The 20214-nt window shown below is 47.1% G+C and overlaps 1 protein-coding gene across 1 annotated transcript in view; it reads left to right on the plus strand.

Annotated features, from left to right (window-relative positions):
- Positions 1-20214, plus strand: part of TRPM8 (transient receptor potential cation channel subfamily M member 8) — a 76002-nt gene that overhangs the window by 31697 nt on the left and 24091 nt on the right. Inside the window, exons 11-19 of the mRNA XM_046019259.1 lie at positions 2566-2856; positions 4630-4725; positions 5562-5691; positions 7466-7611; positions 9963-10075; positions 10490-10706; positions 17205-17296; positions 18577-18718; positions 19773-19944. Of these exons, the coding sequence (XP_045875215.1) occupies positions 2566-2856; positions 4630-4725; positions 5562-5691; positions 7466-7611; positions 9963-10075; positions 10490-10706; positions 17205-17296; positions 18577-18718; positions 19773-19944 (1399 nt within the window). The remainder of the gene's footprint in view (positions 1-2565; positions 2857-4629; positions 4726-5561; positions 5692-7465; positions 7612-9962; positions 10076-10489; positions 10707-17204; positions 17297-18576; positions 18719-19772; positions 19945-20214) is intronic.

Consider the following 20214-nt stretch of genomic DNA (forward strand, 5'->3'; position numbering starts at 1 on the left):
TTTAAGTAAGGTCAGGTAGTACAAATAAACATAAACTTAAGCAGATATTGAATGGTACATCTAATTGTATTAACTCTACTGAAGATAGTTCAGGGTAAAGGGCATAATGGCTAAGAGAACAGACTGTGGACCCAGTGCCTCTGCATGACTTAGCCTCTGCAAGTCACTTTTCCTCTCTGTACCCCAATTTCCCCATAGGTGGTGTGTTGGAGTCAGCTCATACTGGCGTGCACGAGCTGACTGCTTGGGATTCAAAGATTTTGTGAGTCACTTGTTAAATACAGTCATTCTAAAAAATTAAATGATATAAACTCAGAATTAAATTTTTAAATTTAAGAACAAAGGCAAGAAATAGTCAAAACACATCACTTTCTAATTATTTTACAACATTTGCTACTACGCGTGCTCTGGAAGTTATTTATATCTGTTGTATCTTCATGCTGGAAATACCAGCCAATGGAGTGGGTGCTTCCCCAGGTCTGTTCCCAGTTCTGCATTCAGTGAGGTCACACTGGTGGCTGAAAATGGGGCACAGTGGGAGCATTTGCACCACAGGAATTGGCAGGTATCACAAACCAGAGCTTATTGTCTTCTCCCAGAGATACGGTTGTTAAACACGTACCTGCACACCACCGCTTGTTTGAGAACGGAGGTGATGGTTGTAGAATCAGGGCATTACCGTCCTGGTTGGGCTGTTAGAATGATCATCAGATCATGTTTCTGAAGCACTTAGGACATTGGCACATATGAAACACTCTGTAAGTATTTGTTGAAAAACAGGCAAAAGCCTTTGGAATCATGGTGATATTTGTGTAAGCTTTTACAGTGCACGAAGCAGGTTTGTGGTGTTAGTTTACTTGCCCCCCATACCAACCCATAGCAGGAATGATCTCATTCTGCCGTTTAATAATCCAGGCCTCCCTAGGTCCCAGCGGATCAAGAGCTACTGATATTTTCTGGAAGGCCTTCTCTGACCTCAACTCTCTGCAAAGATCTTGACCTGTATTAGGTCTTTCACCCCGGCAAGCACCTGTGTTATTGACGAGCAAACTGAGGTTCGGAGACAGTCTTGTTCTGGGTCAGGCATGTAGGTAATGGTAGAACCAGGATCTGGAAACCAAGATGTGTCTGACTGCAAAGCTTTTCTCTTTCTGCATATGCCAGCAGTTTCCACCACCCAGACCTGTGGTGGCACGGGAATCACCTGGGAACTTGGGAGCAACACAAATTGTCAGACCTTATGTCAACTTGCTACAGCAGAAATTCTAAGAAGTCTGTGGCAACGTGTGTTTTAACAAGCCCTCCAGGTGACTCTGATTGAAGTTTGGGTCCCACTGCCCTGTCCAGTGTGTGACCAAGGAAAAGGCAAATGATCTAGAAGGATATGGGAAATGCTGGGCAATGGGACACTTGCCTTGAGGACCGGGGAGAAGGTGCAGCTCCGTTCTGCCACCGTGGGGCAGCCACCCCTTTCCTTTCCTATCCCACCTGAACCACAGCGTGGGGACTTACGAGACACTTGACAGTTCCTGTCTAGGCAACGTGTGATCCCCAGGAGTTCATCGTGAGGCAGAAACAGTGTTCTTCTTGGTAGAGGATATTCACGGAAAGTGGGGGTCAGGCAAACGTCGGGAGTGGAGTGGGCTTGGTGGACAGTAATGAGGAGTGTGTGTGTGTGTGTGTGTGTGTGTGTGTGTGTGTGTGTGTAGTAACAGGGATTTGGGGCACTAGAGACTCCAGGTCCCAGAGACAGCTGCCCTTTGGTTCTAGATGATGGTTGTCTATGTTGTCAGGGTTTCTGGTTTTCCCTCCTAAATCTGGATTTCAATGCTGGTGATGTGAGGATTTTTATGAACCTTCTAAGTGGTAATGTTGGCGACTGAACCCAACTCTGAGGTTTATTTTGGAAGATGTGAAAGCTAGTGTGGCCTGTTGCCCACTCATTTGTGTCTGAGGTAAACACTAATCATCTTTAATGAGAGTCTCAATAAGCTCCTATGGGATAGGTTTATCAGGGTGCCCGGAAAGGGGAGGTAAAGATAAATAATACCCAAGTGTGATTGTCAAGGGTCCCAGTGACTGACTGCGATGTAATGTGACAGCCCTTGGCAGGGTGGTGCATGACTGGGAGGAACAGCTCCTAAGGTGCAGAGTGAATGGGCTGGCCATCGGTTCACAGTCAGTGTCTACTGTAGACTTCAGAGAGATGGTGCGAGCCGCACTGTCCCAGGTGCTTCTTGCATGCCAGGAGCTGGGATGAATTACTGACCGACATTCTCCCCAAGTAATTATCTCTCCTCTACAGTAGCAGGAGGCCAGGTCACCTCCAAACCCACATCTGGCTGACTTCGAAGACTCTGCCTTGCCACTTCCCTGTCCGTTTGAACTATGATCCAACACTGTGTCAGAGATGAAAAGATAAAATTTTTCCCCAAACAGGATTAAAAGAGAAGTTGAAGTTACTCTTACTCTGTGGCTGGAAATGTGACGCGATTGAGAAAGAAAACACTTTTTGTTTTCTTGGCTTGCCATGGGGTCTGAGTCTCCTCTCTGCTTTCTCCACAGTCTGCAGACCTTCAAGAAGTCATGTTCACGGCTCTTATAAAGGACAGACCCAAGTTCGTCCGCCTCTTTCTGGAGAATGGATTGAACCTGCGGAAGTTTCTCACCAACGACGTCCTCACTGAACTCTTCTCCAACCACTTCAGCACCCTCGTCTACCGGAACCTGCAGATTGCCAAGAATTCATATAATGATGCTCTCCTCACATTTGTCTGGAAACTGGTGGCTAACTTTCGGAGAGGCTTCCGGAAGGAAGACAGAAGTAGCAGAGATGACATAGATGTAGAATTTCACGTATGTACCAGGGCAGGTTGTCTGCTTTTGAGTCTTCCCACAAAAAGTGTCTCGACCTCCATCTTTCCCACTTCTTCCCTTATTGCCATAAAGTAGGTAGCATGTAGGCATTGTTAATTTTTGCTACTGCCTTTACTTAAGATAATGAGTCTACCTGGTGAGTAGTCAGATATCTTGCTTAAGCTCTGTGCTATACTTCAGATTATTGTTGCAGTTTTTCTTAATTGCAAATCTCAGTGTGGCGCACTCATTTTCTGAAGGCATCTGACAAGGAAGAGGGACAAATGAATGGCTCCCTGTTCATGTCTCAGCCTTTTGGTGTTGGGTGTGATCAACTGCCCATGTAAAGGTCGACCAGGTTTTCCTTTGTAGATAAAAGGGGTAGTGAACACTTTGAAAGGGATAATCCAGGTTCCCATCTGGGAGGCTATTGTGGAGGTACAGCCTGAATTCTCTCAGGTCTTCGTGTTCCAACCACCGGCAGGCCAAGTTTCCAAATGCCTGCACCTGCAGCTCTTTGCTGAAGGTTTGTTCTGGTCAGAGTCCCATCAATACCAGCAGTTGGTGTATAAATACCCCAGCTCCCTCCCAACTTGGAGGAGCTAATTCTGAGGCATGTGTTCTACACTGGCTCCCAGGATTCCCTAGTGGTAGTAATCTCTAGTTACTAACAAGTGATGACTTGTTGATAACACACCATTTCCATTGGTTCCTTCTTTTCCCATCTTCTTTTCTCACTATCCTATGTTTTTTTCCTGGGATCACCCCTCAAATCAACTACATATCTCAAATTCTTGTTGCTTCTGTGAAAACTCAAATGAGGTAATTATCTCCTGTAATTTTAGGATTTTAATGCATGTATGTGGGTGCATTACAAAAATTTAAATGCGTTAGTTGAAGGAATTGGAACTCTTTAGAAAAACTTCTGTTTGATGCTATTTGTGTTAAAACCCTTTGCAGTATCCATAATTCTTCCTGAAGCATTTTGGATCCTGGTAAAACCTGTAGGGGAGTTTAAAAGGAATAGAGTTGTTGTTTTCAATCTGAAAAGTTTCCATCGGAAGATAGGGAATTCTGAATAGCAGCCATCGCATGTATGAGGAATCAAAAGTTTGAACAATGCTCTGAAAAAAGAAGCAAAGTTTTACATTGTCATAATTGAACTTAAGCCATAGGAAAGTTAGAATTTAGTTGGAGAGACTTTTTTTTTTTTAAGATTTTATTTATTATTTGACAGATAGAGATCACAAGTAGGCAGAGAGGCTGGCAGAGAGAGAGAGAGAGAGAGAGAGAGGAGGAAGCAGGCTCCCTGCTGAGCAGAGAGCCCAATGTGGGGCTTGGTCTCAGGACCCTGGGATCATGACCCAAGTCGAAGGCAGAGGCTTTAACCCACGGAGCCACCCGGGCACCCCGGAGCGACTTTAAGATGAGAAACAGATTTATGTGATGAGAGGAATTCTTCAACCTTCCAGAAATTGTTTAGTTTTTAAATTGCTGTCGGCACATGTTCCTACCCTTTGTGACTTTCTGCCTAGTCATACGTTGTCTTTTATGATAGTTAAGAGATTTTTGTCAAATTATCCTACCTGGTAAGTTGCAGTGATGAAAATCACACTGTGCTGTTGAAATGGATTCCTATATTAATATATGGAGCCCTCCATGCTTGGCATGCTCCCTTGGGACATCCTGACACCTGCTTTCATTCTTATGCCAGTGCATGTACTAAGCGGATATTCTATTTACATCCTGACCACACACTCTAACTCCTTGCAGGACGTGTCTCCTATCACTAGGCACCCATTGCAAGCACTCTTCATCTGGGCCATTCTTCAGAACAAGAAGGAACTCTCCAAGGTCATTTGGGAGCAGGTAAATGTCTAGGCCTGTGCCAAATTTATCCCAAATGCTCGCTTTGTTGTGATTGTTCTGACCTCAAAACTCACATGCCTAATCCAAGACATCATCAATAAAATAGGATGTCTTGTGTCAAGTGAATGTGGTTGTGCCTGTTTCCGTGTCGATGGAGGTGTGATTGGAGGGGAGGTCCTTGGAAGATAGCTATGCTTGGTGAGCAACCCAATAGGCACTTGCTTCTCAGCTGTGTGTATGTTTTCCAAGTGGAGACAGTTTTTAAGTTTAATTAAAAAATTAATTTCTAGCTTTATTGCATTAGAGGTAGGAAGTAGGATTTATTGCGTTAGAGGTAGGAAGTATTGCATTAGAGGTAAGAAGTAGGCTTTGGGGAATGTATTGAGATTTTTTTTCCTTGTGATTTAGCACATGGTTTATGTTCAGTTGTGTAGAAGCTACCTTCTCCATTATTAGAACATAAAGTTGGATATTGAGAATAGAGTTCATGAGCACAGTCTTACTAACTACATCGTCAGCTCTCCCGTGTCCTCAATCACTCTTCCCCTCTTTGAGCTGTCACAGTTTGGTGCTAGGCAGTCAGGTCTCATGCTATCAACAACTCACAACACTTATCTTGATATTTTCTTTTTATATGCTAATTCCACATTCAAGACTGTATCTTCAGGGTCAAGACTGTTTTGTGTACATTGCAAAGTTTATTCTGAATCATTATGAATGGTTCAGATTTCACCACTTCTTGCTTTTGCCAAGAGTTTGTCCTTTCCTGACATTAATGTTGACTTGACCACTTTAAGGAATTATGAATTAACTAACATTATCCACCCATCTAAAAGACCAGGGGCTGCACTCTGGCAGCCCTGGGAGCCAGCAAGCTTCTGAAGACTCTGGCCAAGGTGAAGAATGACATCAATGCCGCAGGGGAGTCTGAGGAGCTGGCCAACGAATACGAGACCCGTGCAGTTGGTGAGTCTCCAGGAATGGGCCACCACAGTGGGCGCCCACATGGTAGGAGGCACACATGCACCTGTAGCACTCATAGGCCAGGTGGTAGAGGTCAGTGGCATGTCCAGGCTCCCCTCTCTGGCATGATTTAGGGGTTGCAGACCACATAGTCAGGGGTGTGCATGTTATAGCAGAAGCCAAAGACCCCTTGGCTGTGCCATACTGATGTTTCCAAGAATGGATGCAGGACAATGTGGGTGTCTCATCTCACAACTGCCAGGGCCACACACAGGCTAGGTCTAAGAAACTCAGCACCACAGTCTGGGGGCAGAGAAGGAGTGTTTTTGGGTGCTTTTGAGAAACTGTGACAGAGCTGAGATTTTTTTGTTAAGATTTTATTTATTTATTTGGCAGGGAGAGACATAGCAAGAGAGGGAACACAAGCAGGGAGAGTGGGGGAGGGAGAAGCAGGCTTCCCACTGAGCAGGAGCCTGATGTGGGCCTTGATCCCAGGAACCCAGGATCATGACCTGAGCCGAAGGCAGATGCTTAATGACTAAGCCATCCAGGCGCCCCCAGATCTGAGATATTTACCTGACTTACCTAGTTATCAAGTTAACCTGTCTGTTTCCTAGAGAGAAGACCCTACACCTCTGGGTCAGGGACACAGATGGTTTATTACTAAGGGTCCAGGCAGCAGTCAGAGCAGCATCTTGGTTTGGTTCCCCATGCCTTCATTCCTCTGGAATGACATGACTAAAGGCTTCTGTTGCCTGCCCTGCAGCTCCCCCAAAGTTTAGGAGACTTGGGGTTTTCCCTGGGGCTGCAGGTGATCCACCCATGCTCCCTTCCAGGGCGTGATTGCTCGTTACCTGGAATGGAATGGGGGAGAGGCACTGCTAAGCATTACCCTTCTGGAATGTCTGTCTTCTGTTTGCTGTTCAGTCATCCTTGAACAAAGCTTGTCAGTGTGGTTTGCTCAGAAGGTCCAGACCATGCAGGAGCATGAGAAACTCAGAACAATTGCTTCCCGATGACAAGAGACTTTGGGCTGCTCAGCTTTTCCTTTCTCACTTGGGAGTTTTCGGTTTGCAATGGGGCAAGCTGCAAAATGCACACAACTTTGTTGTCTCATGTAATGAAAAAAAAAAAGCCTCGTGTGCTTGGCTTCTCTGTGTTGCCAAAAGGGTGTCCAATCACTTTTTAAAATATATTACATTTCAAAGATATTTTATTAACTTCTGATTAAACTCAGAAAATGGATCTCAAGTATTTTGACTTTTAAAAAATTTCCCGGGAGGATTTATACTCCAATTTCTAGCATTAGGTCTTGAAATGTAAGCACACCTTTAAAGCAATAGGTCAGTGTTTCTTATGCTTGTTCGTTGGTTGGTTGCTTCGTATGGTGCCTTATGAGGCAAAAAGCCCTCACCACAAGGCAGAGAATGTAAATGAAGGGAGATGCAGCTGCTCTGAGAAAGGAAGCAGCGGGTCTGTGTCTCTCCTCAGGGCTGAGCCCCACAAAAGGGGCTGGCTCCCCGTGTTCCACGCAGCTCAGTTCAGTGGGCACTTACAGACACCTGCAGCCATCAGGAGCTGCGTTGGGCGTGGTGTCCCCAAAACCCCCTTTGTTCAGCGGAGGATGACGCCATGCCCGCATTCTCTACGCCTTTTAGAAACCAGGCTTTTCACCAAGTCAGGGCTGGGTTGTGGGGGCGGGGCAGGCCCAGTCTGTGTATTTGCCAGCTCTGCCTCTGGCTTGGCTTCCCTCCCTCTGGTGGCTGTGTCCCCGCAGAGCTGTTCACAGAGTGCTATAGCAGCGATGAGGACCTGGCGGAGCAGCTGCTGGTGTACTCCTGTGAAGCCTGGGGCGGAAGCAACTGCTTAGAGCTGGCGGTGGAGGCCACGGACCAGCACTTCATCGCCCAGCCTGGGGTCCAGGTAAACGGCCTGCAGTCACCAAACGTCACCTCCAGAGATGGACCCTTTGCATCAGATACTCTTTGTGGCATTGAACAAGAGAGTATTAAAAGCAGACCTTCACCTCTGATATAAGAACTGAAGCAGGGAAAATTGAGGGACGTTCCAGGAGATGGCAGCACATAGACTTTGGTAGAGACCCCTGCTTCAAGAGACGGTGCAGGAGAAAGAGCATTCTCGGGGCTTCCACCAAGCACCCAGTACAGCACCGCACTTAGGGGCTGGGTTGCTGGATCCCACCCTTGGGGCTCAGTCCACTGTGTCTCCAGTTATGTGTGTGGTGATGGACCAAGGCACACAAGCTCTCTGAGCCTTAGTTCCCTTGTCTGTAAAGGAAGGGTTGCTGGGCGGTTTTGGGGAGATAGGATGTGACAGATGCCAGCCCTCGACTTCAGTGCATCCTGTTAAAGTTATTATGGGTAGTAATGGCACTAGAGGAACCAACATGAAATAGGGTAAAGCTAGCCCAGAGGTTTCCTCCACTGAGTTAAACTAACGGTGGTTTGCACTTGGTGTCTCGGCTTGCCGAGGGGAGTTTTTCCACTCATAATCCCAGCTGGAGGGGTCTGGTGTGAAGCGGGGAGGAGTGGGAAGATGTGGGTGGGTTGACACTTATCTGTCACCCACATGATGTACCTGATCATGTTTTATCTTCAGAGCATATGTGGAAGTGGAGGTCATCTCATTTTACTGATAAGGACTACGTTGTTCAGAGAGATTCTGGAACATTCTCTAGATTGCATTGCTAGGAAGGAGCAGAACTGAGATTTCGTTCCATGTTGATTGTCTGTTTTGTGGACTTCCCATTACACCATGCAGACAATAATTAGTGTGTTGAACTGAGGCTGGCACTGGGATCAGGGTTGGCCAGAGGGCTGAGCTGGAGGCCAAGGAGGGCCACACTCTGCTCACAGCTCCTTTGGCCCCAAGCCCCATTTTGTTGGTGCCCCAGAGCTTGGGGCCTGGGGAAGGCTGACTCTTTATCTGGTCCAAGCTTACCAGTCCCAATGGTTTCAGCCAGATGCCAATTCAATAATATTCATAGAAATCTCATGACCAGACACATAGGACAAGGGAGCTGGCTTCCTGGGTGCAGGCTGCTGCCTGGGGTCAGGTGTCACTGGTGGCTGTGGAACCCCAGCTAGGAGAGAGCCTCCTATGACTGGGGGCTAGTGATACCGCTTGATGTATTCCTCCACCTTGGCAGGAAAGAAGAGTGAGGAAGGCTGGGTATTACCTGTCTTTGGCTCCACAAGAAGCAGGCCCCAAAGTGAGGATTTAAATTCTTTGTTTGGAGGTGAGCCTAGGAAGTGTGTGTGGGCGCTGGGGCAGTGAGAACGGTGAGGGAAGGAAGCAGACAGGGTGTGCTAAGAGTTGCCACTGTGCTCTGCAGGGCTCAACCCCATGGAGACTTCCTGGGACTGCATGGAACTTGTCCTGGTGTAGCAAGGAAGTTGGCGTTGACCCACTAAATGCAGTTTGTCCTTTGTTGGGGCTGCCCCTCATGAGCCAAGCGCACGCCTGTTCTCAGCAGCCTAGGCAGAGCCTGGCAGGCTCCCTGGAAGAAGCGACTTCTGCGAGAGGGAAGGTCTGGTGCGGCACGTGGGGCCTAGCTCTCCCAGCCAGTGCATCCACGCCAGTCGCCTTCTGACGAACAGGGCCGTTTCTGAGAGCCGCGTGTTCCTTTGATGTGGACGAGTCTATGCTCATCCTTTTGTGTTGCCATGAAGTGTGGGTCTTGGAGGCAACCTGAGTTTTCTAATTCCCACCTTCGTGGGAGGCCCCGTTCCATCTCTCCGGGATTGGTGGTCTGGGAAGAGCGTTTTCATGCATTTCAACTCCCGCTGATGTTGAGATGCCAGCTGTCGCCCTGTTCCTCTCACCTGTCGGCCTCCAGCAATGAGTCCTGGGTTCCTGCAGGTAGCACTGGACGGGTGTGTGAATTTGCAATCAGCGAGGAGGAAGGAGCCAGAAAGATGCTTGTTTAAACTTACATAAGAAGAATTAGAGGTGGTTAAAATTCATGGCTTTAGGGAATTTGGCCTCATACAAACCTCTATTTTAAAGTTCACAGAACCCAAGTTAGGAAAGGACTGAAAATCAAACAGACTTGTGAATGGTTTTATCATAGTCCCTCAAACTCCAGACTCCAGACTCCAGTTAGTTAGGTAACTAACACCAAAGGAGAAGACCTTAATTTGGAGGGTTATTTATTTTGAGGGGGTGCGAGGGCTGGGAAGAGAGGTTGCATACCATCCTGAATTTCATTGCATTAATAATGACCCATGTCCTTTATCTCTGTCTGCCTGTAGAATTTTCTTTCCAAGCAATGGTATGGAGAGATTTCCCGAGACACCAAGAACTGGAAGATTATCCTGTGTTTGTTTATTATCCCCTTGGTTGGCTGTGGCTTTGTATCCTTTAGGTATGAAACCAAGAAACGTGATTGTATGTGTAAATGTGCATGTGTGTATGTGTGTGTGTGTGTGCGTGTGCGCACGCACACGCCCGTATGTAGAGGGTTGTAAAGCCTGGAATTTATGACATTCGTGAGAATCCCTACATGGTAGGCCTGGGGGTCTTTTCTGGCTTTTCCTGGTTTTGATTTTTAAATAGGTAGCGGTGGAGGTATGTCTTCAGTATCCAAGGCAGACCTTGGATTTGTTGGTCCTGGAAAGTCAGGGGCTGAGTTTTGGCCTGGTTGGTCTCAGAAGGCAGCTCTGGCTCCCCTGCCCCTGGCCATGGGTCTGGATTCATCCGTGTTCAGGAGGAGGACTGCAGCTCCTGCAGGACATGATGCTCTGGAGGGCGATGACAGTGTTCTCACCTCTTGGTCCAGGAAGAAGCCCATCGACAAGCACAAGAAGATCCTTTGGTACTATGTGGCCTTCTTCACCTCCCCGTTTGTGGTCTTTGCCTGGAATGTGGTCTTCTACATTGCCTTCCTCCTGCTCTTTGCCTATGTGCTGCTCATGGATTTTCACTCCGTTCCACACTCCCCCGAGCTGGTCCTCTACGCACTGGTCTTTGTCCTGTTCTGTGATGAAGTAAGACAGGTAGGACAGTTCCCACGTAAGACACCTCCTTCTTTCCTCAGCAGGTGGCATCTCCCTAGAGCCAATGAGGAACAGAAGTTGCTTCTGAAGCTCCAAAGTCATGATTTTTCTAAAGTAAATGATGCATTTTCAACATCTTAGCACTCTAGTGAGGTTTCTTAGCACCAAGCTCGCTCCTTGCTGATTAATGTTAATTGATGGAAATGAATTACTTCAGAATTGGGAATGTGTTCAAAGAGAAGATCGACCTTGGACTGTAACCCACTCCTGCCATTACCATCACAAGGGGAGGCAGGGGAGCTGGGGTGGGGGGGCACTTTCAAGCTAAGAGCATCTTAATGCCCAGTGTGTCAGAGTGACAGTGTTGGAAAGTCATAAAAGTCCCTGTGGATTTCAGGGAGTGTGTGTGAATTATTCATGGTGCTTTTCTGCAGTTTCTTTGGGATCTGCTTTTTTGGCAGCCTCTCCCTGCCATTGAACCTAAAACTTTAGCCCAGTCCTGGCACATAGCAGGTGCTCAGTTAGTCACTGTTAGAGGGATAAATGTTGAGAGTGAAGGATGATGCTGCCCCTAGAGCGTTATGAAAAGTCATCCCAGAAAAGCTTTTCGGACTCAGTGATTATTTGAGCACTGCTGTTACAGTCACTTTTGTTGTCCCTCCTGAGCCCAAATCTAACATCATACCTGTTGCTGATGTTTACATGATACTGTGACAGGTGTTATGAGAAATTTGGGTGGGGGAGGCACGGAATTCTGTACTTGACCTCACAGAGTCGCCGCCTAGTGTAGGAATCCTACATTGCTTTCAACTATCATGCCAAGTCTGATAGACTTTTTTTTTTTTTTTTTTTTTTTTTGGGGCTTTCAGGGGCTGTGGATTGAGGATGGTTCTGATTTTTTTCTGTTCTCAGCAGGAGAGTGTCTTGATTGATTATCAATATGTGCGATAGTCAGGGGGCCTGGGAGGAGTCCTGGCACCAGTGCCCTGCATCTGCCTTTCCCTGCCAAGAAGGTGCAGATGGGGGATAGAGATGGCGTAGAGGTGGAGGAAGAACAAGACAAATGACACAAGTCAGTGCTGAGCATGGACACATACGGGCTTTCTGTCTCTAGCAACTGTCCCTCAGGGCAGGACCCTGCTGATAGGTGGAGGATTCTGTGACCTCCCATCAGCCTCTTGAGGACCCCACGTCTGGCTCGTGAGGTCACAGCTCTATCTGGACATATGGGGGTTGAGACCCAATGTATGAATTTTGGGGGGTGCAGTTCGCCCCATAACCCTTCCATACAGTCTCTTTCTTCTGGCTGTCATCTTTTTTGTTTGTTTGTTTGTTTGTTTGTTTATTTACAGCATAACAGTGTTCATTGTTTTGGCATCACACCCAGTGCTCCCTGCAGTACGTGCCCTCCCTATTACCCACCACTTGGTTCCTCAACCTCCCACCCCCCCGCCCCTTCAAAACCCTCTGGTTGTTTTTCAGAGTCCATAGTCTCTCATGGTTCATCTCCCCTTCCAGTTTCCCTCAACTCCCTCTCCTCTCCATCTCCCCATGTCCTCCATGTTATTTGTTATGCTCCACAAATAAGTGAGACCATATGATACTTGACTCTCTCTGCTTGACTTATTTCGCTCCTGGCTGTCATCTTTTGCCAGTTCTCCTTTGATTTGCTGTGTGTCAGCAGCCAAGGGGTGAAAATATCATGCTGGAGAGAAGAAAAGATGGAAGGATATTCAACATTTAAAGCAGGAATGGGCCCAGGCCAATGTGAGGAAGTAAGGGAACAGCACCCTTTCTACTGGGACTCTCCTGAATGCCATCGCAGGAACTGTCTGTGCACGAGGTCATGTGTGTTCCCTTCTCCTAACCTGGTGTGGCTGGGTTCTGAGGTCGTACCTTCCTCCTTGTCCTCCACTCCCAAAGATGCAAAGAGAAAAGAACAGCATTCCCAGTGCAGGTTTTGCAGAGGAAGGGGTAAATGGTGAGGTTGCAGGCTTTGTCGAACTGGAGGGGGTGGAGCTCCGTTCTCTGTGGACTAGGGGATGGGGGGCTTCTTTCCGCTGAAGTGTCCATCCTGTGGCGAGGCTGCTTCCAGAGCCTTGCTGGGCCTGTGGAAGCAGGTGGAGCTGGAGGGGTCCCCCAGGAGGTCATGTGGGACTCTGAGGGGCCCCTGGTGGTTTGAGTCACACATGTGTCCCTGAGCTCTGTGGGCTTTGGTTCACGTTCCGGGGAGCAGTGCAGGGTGCCAGGAGAGGCATGGAGTTTGTGGAGACTTGAGCAACACACCCCATGGTTCTGGGTTCTTCACACCAGGTGACCAGCCGGATGCCTTAATGCAGTCACTGGGTAGGATCGCAGAACAGTGAAGTCATAGCCCAGGGCAGAAAGAAGTCATGGGTACTTGTAAATAAGCAGGGAGAGAGACTGAGAGAAAAAGAGGGAATGGCGCTGGGCACAAAAAAGCTAGCAGAAATTGCACATAGACAGTATGGTGATAACTTACTTAATTTCTTTGATCTTTTGGTTCCTCATTCCTAAATGGGCATCTCCCTACCGTGCGAGTTGATTGCAAGGAGCAGGAAGCCTCGATGCCTTATGTGGCAGCCTTGTGGGTCTAGTCCAGAACCAGCTCCTCTGGGTGGTCCTTTTGCATTTCTCCAGCTCCTCACGCATATGCTGCTGTTTTCCAGTACTGAGTGGCATGGAAATGGCCTAATGCAGATGTTTATTTCTTACTCATATTTGACCCTTCGGGGCTGGCACAAGGGAGGGTGTTGATGTACTTCTGGCAGGTGTGTGTATGTTTTTTAAGAAAAGAGCTGATGAGCCAGGGTCTTCCTAATTCAGTCCCAGAGCTGTGCTGTGACTGGGAGCATGGAGAGAGCCATGATGGTGGCTTTTGAGGCCAGAGCAAGGGAGATGTGGGAAGGGGCTCGAGGTATCCTTTGGAGCTGACGCTGCTCTTGGTGGTTGCTTCCTGCAATGGGTGGTGAAAAAAAATTCCTTTCTTGCTTTTCCCCCTCCTCATTTATGCTCCCAGGGATTTCTCCATGAGTCTTGGGACTGACCCTGTGAAAGTCCAGGTGTTGTTTGGTTCCTCCAGGCATAGAAAGAAGTCAGGAGATCTGGGGACAGGACTTTTTCTGGGTTGCTTTAGAGGACAGAGCTTGGCCTGGATGGAAGATGCAGGGAGATGTCTTGGCATAAGACAAACACTTCATTCCCGCATTCCTTTTAATTATTTATTGAGTACCTACTTGGTGCCAGGCACTGTTCTAGACACTGGCGATACAGCAATGAGCCAAACACACAAATATCTCTGTCCTTATGTAGCTTTCTCCCAGTTAATGAGGGTCGGCAGGGTCATTTCTGGGAGTTTCCAAGGAGAGAACAGCACTGCACAATGAGTTGTATGTTTACTGGGACGTTGGCCTAGAGGATTTGAAAGAGTGAACTTTGAAGTCTTAGGTCACAAGCATCTCCATACAATGTTGTGTTACATTTGACTACTAAGTCATTTATTCAAAGGAGATTCAGGACAAGTGTATGTTGTTTGGAGAAGGACCCTGGGCAGACAGTGTGAAATGTTGCCCAGGAGCTGTGTGCAGTGTTGTCCAGGTGCCATGTGCAGTGTTGTCCAGGTGCCGTGTGCAGTGCTGCCCAGGTGCAGTGTGTGGTGTTGCCCAGGTGCAGTGTGCAGTGCTGTCCAGGTGCCGTGTGAAGTGTTGTCCAGGTGCAGTGTGGTGTTATCCAGGTGCAGTGTGTGGTGCTGCCCAGGTGCAGTGTGTAGTGTTGTACAGGTGCAGTGTTCAGTGTTGTCCAGGTGCAGTGTGTGGTGCTGCCCAGGTGCAGTGTGTGGTGCTGCCTAGGTGCAGTACGCAGAGTTGTCCAGGTGCAGTGTGCAGTGTTGTCCAGGTGCAGTGTTCAGTGTTGCACAGAGCAGGGACATTGAGTAGAGTGACCAGTGGGCTGATGGGCAGGAATCCTGGGGAGGGAAGTGAGATGCAGAGGTGCCTGGGTAAGATAATGCACTTCCCAATCATTCCCGGAGGCCTGCCAGGTGGAGGTGAGGCCCACATATTCTGGCTGAGTCTCTCTAGTCTGTCTACATTTACAAAGGGAGATGTGTGATGGGGAGGGTGATAATGCAGGCATATAGCTTTAGGCAAATGTTTCTTCTCTTTTCTTTAAACATCATTTTAAACAGACCAGTTTAATTTAGCAGTCCTGTATATCAAGGCGATGATATGGGAGCACCTTGGGCTGAGGGCTGGGAGAGGGGACCCAAGCCCAGCTCTGCTCTGGGAGAGCTGATCCTGCAGTCTGTGAGCCGGGCTGCGGGACAAGGCCTCCAAGATTCTCCTCCTTCAAGGAGTCTGACGCTCGGGGTCGCTGTTTCTCTTCTGGCTGCAGGCTCCAGTGGCTAGAATCCTCAGTTTGCTTTCCCCTGCTGACCTGGCGCTATCTTAATGAACGTAACTCGCACTTGTCAGGAGAAAAAGAGACCTGAACAGATTGTTACCTGTTTTAGGTTATGTCTGGGTGTCGCAAAGAATACTCTCCTAATGTTTCCTTCCCTGGGGGCAGATGTAATAAACTAAGTTGAAATTTTCAACCAAGGCAGTCCATAAGTACAAATATCCAGTAATCAAGTTGTGGATATTTATGTAACAGGAGACAAGTTCCACTATCCCTTTGTGGAAAGTGCTGTTCAGTCTTAAGGCTCATTGAATCCCCAAATCCTGAAAGATATGGTGAGATCATTTTCTTGTATTTTATGAATATAGCCCATCTCTGTCATTCCATTCATAAAAAAGGCTTCTATTCATTTAAAAAAAAAAAGTGCTTTCTCACTGCAGCGGTGCTTCCAAGCTCCAGAACTGATCTATTTAGGGTTTTTCCCAACTCTCAGGCCAGGATTCTGAGAGGCCGAGCTGGGCTGGGGCTGCTGCTTGCCCTGTACTTATCTGCCTCCCAGACCAGGGTTTTAGAGGGAACAGGTGGAAGGTAGGGCCTGTCCCACCCGCTCTCATTTTGCAGATGGTTCTTGGTGGGTAATCCGCGAGACTGCGGACCACCTCAGTGGATGCTGAGGTGTGCTGACTCGGTTTCGGGACCCACCCATTCAGCCATCCCACAGAGAAGTGTGGTCGCCTTGGGGCTGGGAGATTTTATTTCCTTAGTGCTTGATTGCATAAGGCCCTCACCACGTTTGTCTACCAAAGCTGCTATTTGCATTTATAAATGAAGAAAAGGAAATACTCCTTGAGAAGTGGATGATGTTTCCTGAATCCCTTCTAAGTTTAAAGCTATAGGATTTCTGTGGGTTGTAGTAAAGCAGCGGGATGCTGACAAGATGAAACTCTCTGAGACCCAGAACCCATGAGCCTGCCACTTGCTGGCTGTCTGCCTTGGGCAAGTTCCTTAGCTTTTGTTTCCCTATGCTTTATTTTTGGGGAAAGCATAGGAAACGTGCTATCTGAGTATCAGATAGATCCATAGTGGTGAGCTCATTTAGTGAAATCAAAAGAATTGAGTTGATGACACTTCCTTGGCATTGGTTTCGTGCCTCTCACAAGGCAATATGCTGGTTTCCTTACCTGAGCTCCCTTGGGTTTTGTCCTACCTTCCCTCCAGTCCTGACCACGTTTCATTTTAAGGATGTCTAATAACTACCTTTGCCCCAGGGCCGATAGCTTCCTTGAGAATTTGTGTTGTACTTAATCTGAGGTCCAGGGTGCCAGGAGTCCAGCACAGGTGTTTGGAATCCTGTGGGCTCTCAGTAAATGGACAGATGAACAAGAGGGTCAGAGGTCCCCAGACCCAGAAGACAGATTACCAAGAGGCTGTCTAGATGTGGTCTTCTACTGGATTGCCCTTTCTCTGTTTATCTCCTGACATGCCTTCTTCTGAGAAATCATGCCAATATGCACAAATGATGGAAGGATCACTGATGCACACTATTCCTGTCAGTCATTTCTGTAAACATCTGCCCACACAGGTGAAGCACACAACCCCTGTGTGCAAATTAAAAAAAAAAATTAAAAATTAAAATTAAAAAAAATCTTTTTATCAAGATGTTTTATTGCCACACGCCAAAAAGTATTTATGATAAATATACAAATCTATGATGACAACAGTATGAATAATACACTCTAGAGTTGTGGAGTGCACAGCTTACACCACCGTATCACGTAGCCTGGGTATTCCACATTTGCCCACACAGGTTGGGCCCACTGTCTGTGGTTCATCTTTAAAGAACAGTAAGGATGCCTGTGTCCCTTTTCTGACTTTGTCAGCAACACATGCATAACAGAACAGCAAGCATGCAACCTACTTTCCAATCCCCCTGGAATATCACCGGGTATGAGGTAGGGCATACTGTTGGCTCAAAAAGGATCCGGGAAAAAAATGTGTGAACATTTAAAAAAGAAATCTGGAAGCAATTGATGTTTCCCAGCTGCTGATGCTCTCTCTCTGTCCCTTTCTGTGCTGCAGTGGTACATGAATGGGGTGAATTATTTTACTGACCTGTGGAATGTCATGGACACTCTTGGGCTTTTCTACTTCATAGCAGGCATTGTATTTCGGTAAGTAGACCTTTCCCAGTTTCAAGTGCTTTAGGATTTCCTTAGGTGGGTAGGTGAAGAAGAGGTCTTTGATATTTCAAGTCCAAGATGAGTCTGTTTCCCTTCTGCTCCCAGTTTGAGATTATTGCAAACGCCATTGTCTCAGCCTCTTCGAGAGACAGCTTGGCTGGCATAAAGTTGAATCACTTCTCTTCTCTCTCCTGGTGATTTATGCTTGAAATGCATACAGATCTATACTTGGTGCATACAGAATCTGTGAGAGATGATTAGACATTGAGGAGAGCCATACAATCTTTGAAAATGTGCTTCTGCTTGGATGCTGGCTATGGAGAATGTCTCCCAAAGCCAGAGTATAGGGTGAGAAAAACCAATCTAGAATCACTGTTGAAAAGCAATGTGTACTTCCCATGGTAGAGAAATTGGGACACACCCAAACCATGGCTTGCATTGCCTATGCCCACCTCCCTCAGGCCTACCTTCCCCAGGTAGCTTCAAGGTGACGTTCATGGTCATACCTGAGCTCTATGCATGGTGTCCTCTGGCAGAGAAGCCTGACTCTTCATATATGTGCCTACCCATGCTCATGCTGCAATTTGCAGTGAGTAAAAACTCAATTTCCCCCTCCAATAATTTTCCTTTCTGCTTGGGTTCAGCATTTGAACCACCTGATTTCTAGAGAATTCCAAGTAGAAGGCATATAAGGCTTGCAAGAAACACATTAGCAGGGAGTAAGCTAACCAAATGATCTGGTACAAATGAGGGACGTCTCATTAGGGGAAACCTGGTGGAGCCACTTCCCAAGAGGTTGCGCAAGGATGGGGACTGGGATCGTTATAGGGGCTGTGGGAGTGAGGAAGTCAGTGGCAATGTGACTGGGTTCTTGCAGTAGAAGTGTTGGAGGATGAAGGTTCAAGGGCAAGAACCTCTGAAAGCTCTGTCATTGCTCTCCTGGAGGCCACAGGAGCAGAAGACCAGTGACTGACAGGTGGTGTCCTTGGACTGTTTCCACTAGCTCCCAGGGCCCTGACTATGTTTCTTTGTGTTTGGTTATGATGGGTTAGCATGGTGATGGGTATTAAGGAGGGCATGGATTGCATGGGGCTCTGGGTGTTATACACAAACAATGAATCATGGAACATGACATCAAAAACTAGTGATATACTGTATGGCAACTAACATAACATTGACAAAAATAAAATCTTTACAGAAATAAAAAAAAACACAAAATTTTGAACTGTTTTGTTAGTATCTCACATATTCTGCTCCCCTTCCTTCCACAGGCTCCACCCTTCTAATAAAACCTCTCTGTATTCTGGACGAGTCATCTTTTGCCTGGATTACATTATATTCACTCTAAGGTTGATCCACATTTTCACTGTAAGCAGAAATTTAGGACCCAAGATTATAATGTTGCAGAGGATGGTAAGAATGGAGAACATTGTGGTTGCCATTCTGCTTGCTAGACCCAGAGTTCCTTCTGTTGTTGGTAGAAGGGTTTTACCCATAGACATGTCACAATTGGTAAGGTTTGCTTTCCTTGATGTGTTTTTCAATCAGGGGCCTCTCTCAGCTTGAAATTTAACAGAAGATGACTACTAGGAGCAAATGGTTAGTTAAGTGCATTGCTAAGAAAGGTATCTGTTTGGATTTTACTCTTTACCAGGTGCTTTCATTTGAGTCACATGAGTCAAACTGAGTCACAGCTCAGTAAGAACATAGACAGAATAGGGATGGTTATAGCCATTTATAGATGGGGACCATGGAGGTTAATATGTTTGTCTGGAGGTGTGCAATGGATTAGGGCTTCAGTTCTATAAACATGTGGTTTAGATGTAGGATCAGCATTACCAGTGCTGTTCCATAGGGACGTCCAACAGAAAGATAATTACACACTGACGATGCTGGTTTCCTAAGCTTGTTTTCCAGATGACCCAAACCTCCCGTGCTTCTGTCTTTAAATCAGATGGGCGTTTGGATTAGCTCATCTGGAGGTTGCTTTCCAACATTGAGGTTCTTTTGAGTTTGTGGTTTTTAATTCAAAGCATATCTGAGGCATCAAGTCACCATGAAGTCATGCTGTGTGTGCAAAAAGTTAAAAAAATGAAAACTGTGCATTCTTTTAAAGACAGTCTTTATTTTCCTTAAAAAAGCACTGAAGACACAATGTAGGGATTTCAAGAATGTGAGCATGCGAAGAGGTAGAGAAGGGCAGGTACTCTGAGGTGGGTGCCTCTTTTGCTCTCAAGCCAGTTTCTTATCCAGAAAATCTCTGGTCCTGAGTTGGTTTGGAGATCTACAAACAAAAATGCATCAGTTTTAATTCTGGGAGATAGATGTCCCAAGACCCCAGGGTGGCAATGGTCATTTTTGAAATCACACTGGGTGACTAGAACCTCCACCCTTCCCTGTAGTCAAATGAGCAGATGAGCCCCCTGGGGCACAGACCTGACTCTGTTCTTGTGTCCTCCCTCGACAGCTGATCGATGTGTTCTTCTTCCTGTTCCTCTTTGCCGTGTGGATGGTGGCCTTTGGCGTGGCCAGGCAAGGGATCCTCAGGCAAAATGAGCATCGCTGGAGGTGGATATTCCGCTCAGTTATCTACGAGCCCTATCTGGCCATGTTTGGCCAGGTGCCCAGTGACGTGGATGGTGAGCCTGACCTGGCCTGGGAGGGAACATCTGGGAGCAGGTGGTTGCTTCCAGAACCAGCCCCCAGCGCTCCCTGCTCTGACCCAGAGCAGGAGTTGGGCCAATACCAGGGACTGAACGCTGACCCTCTCAACCTTTGTGTCTGAGTTGGATTTTTACGTCCACCTTGCCAATGTGTCCAACAACGTTAGTCTGCAATTTTGAAACTTCTTGAACATAGCGTTTCTTATGTTTTCAACAGCGATGTGGCCATGGACAGCAATGAACCTC

Source organism: Meles meles, chromosome 9, assembly GCF_922984935.1.
Source record: "Meles meles chromosome 9, mMelMel3.1 paternal haplotype, whole genome shotgun sequence".
Taxonomy (NCBI): domain Eukaryota; kingdom Metazoa; phylum Chordata; class Mammalia; order Carnivora; family Mustelidae; genus Meles; species Meles meles.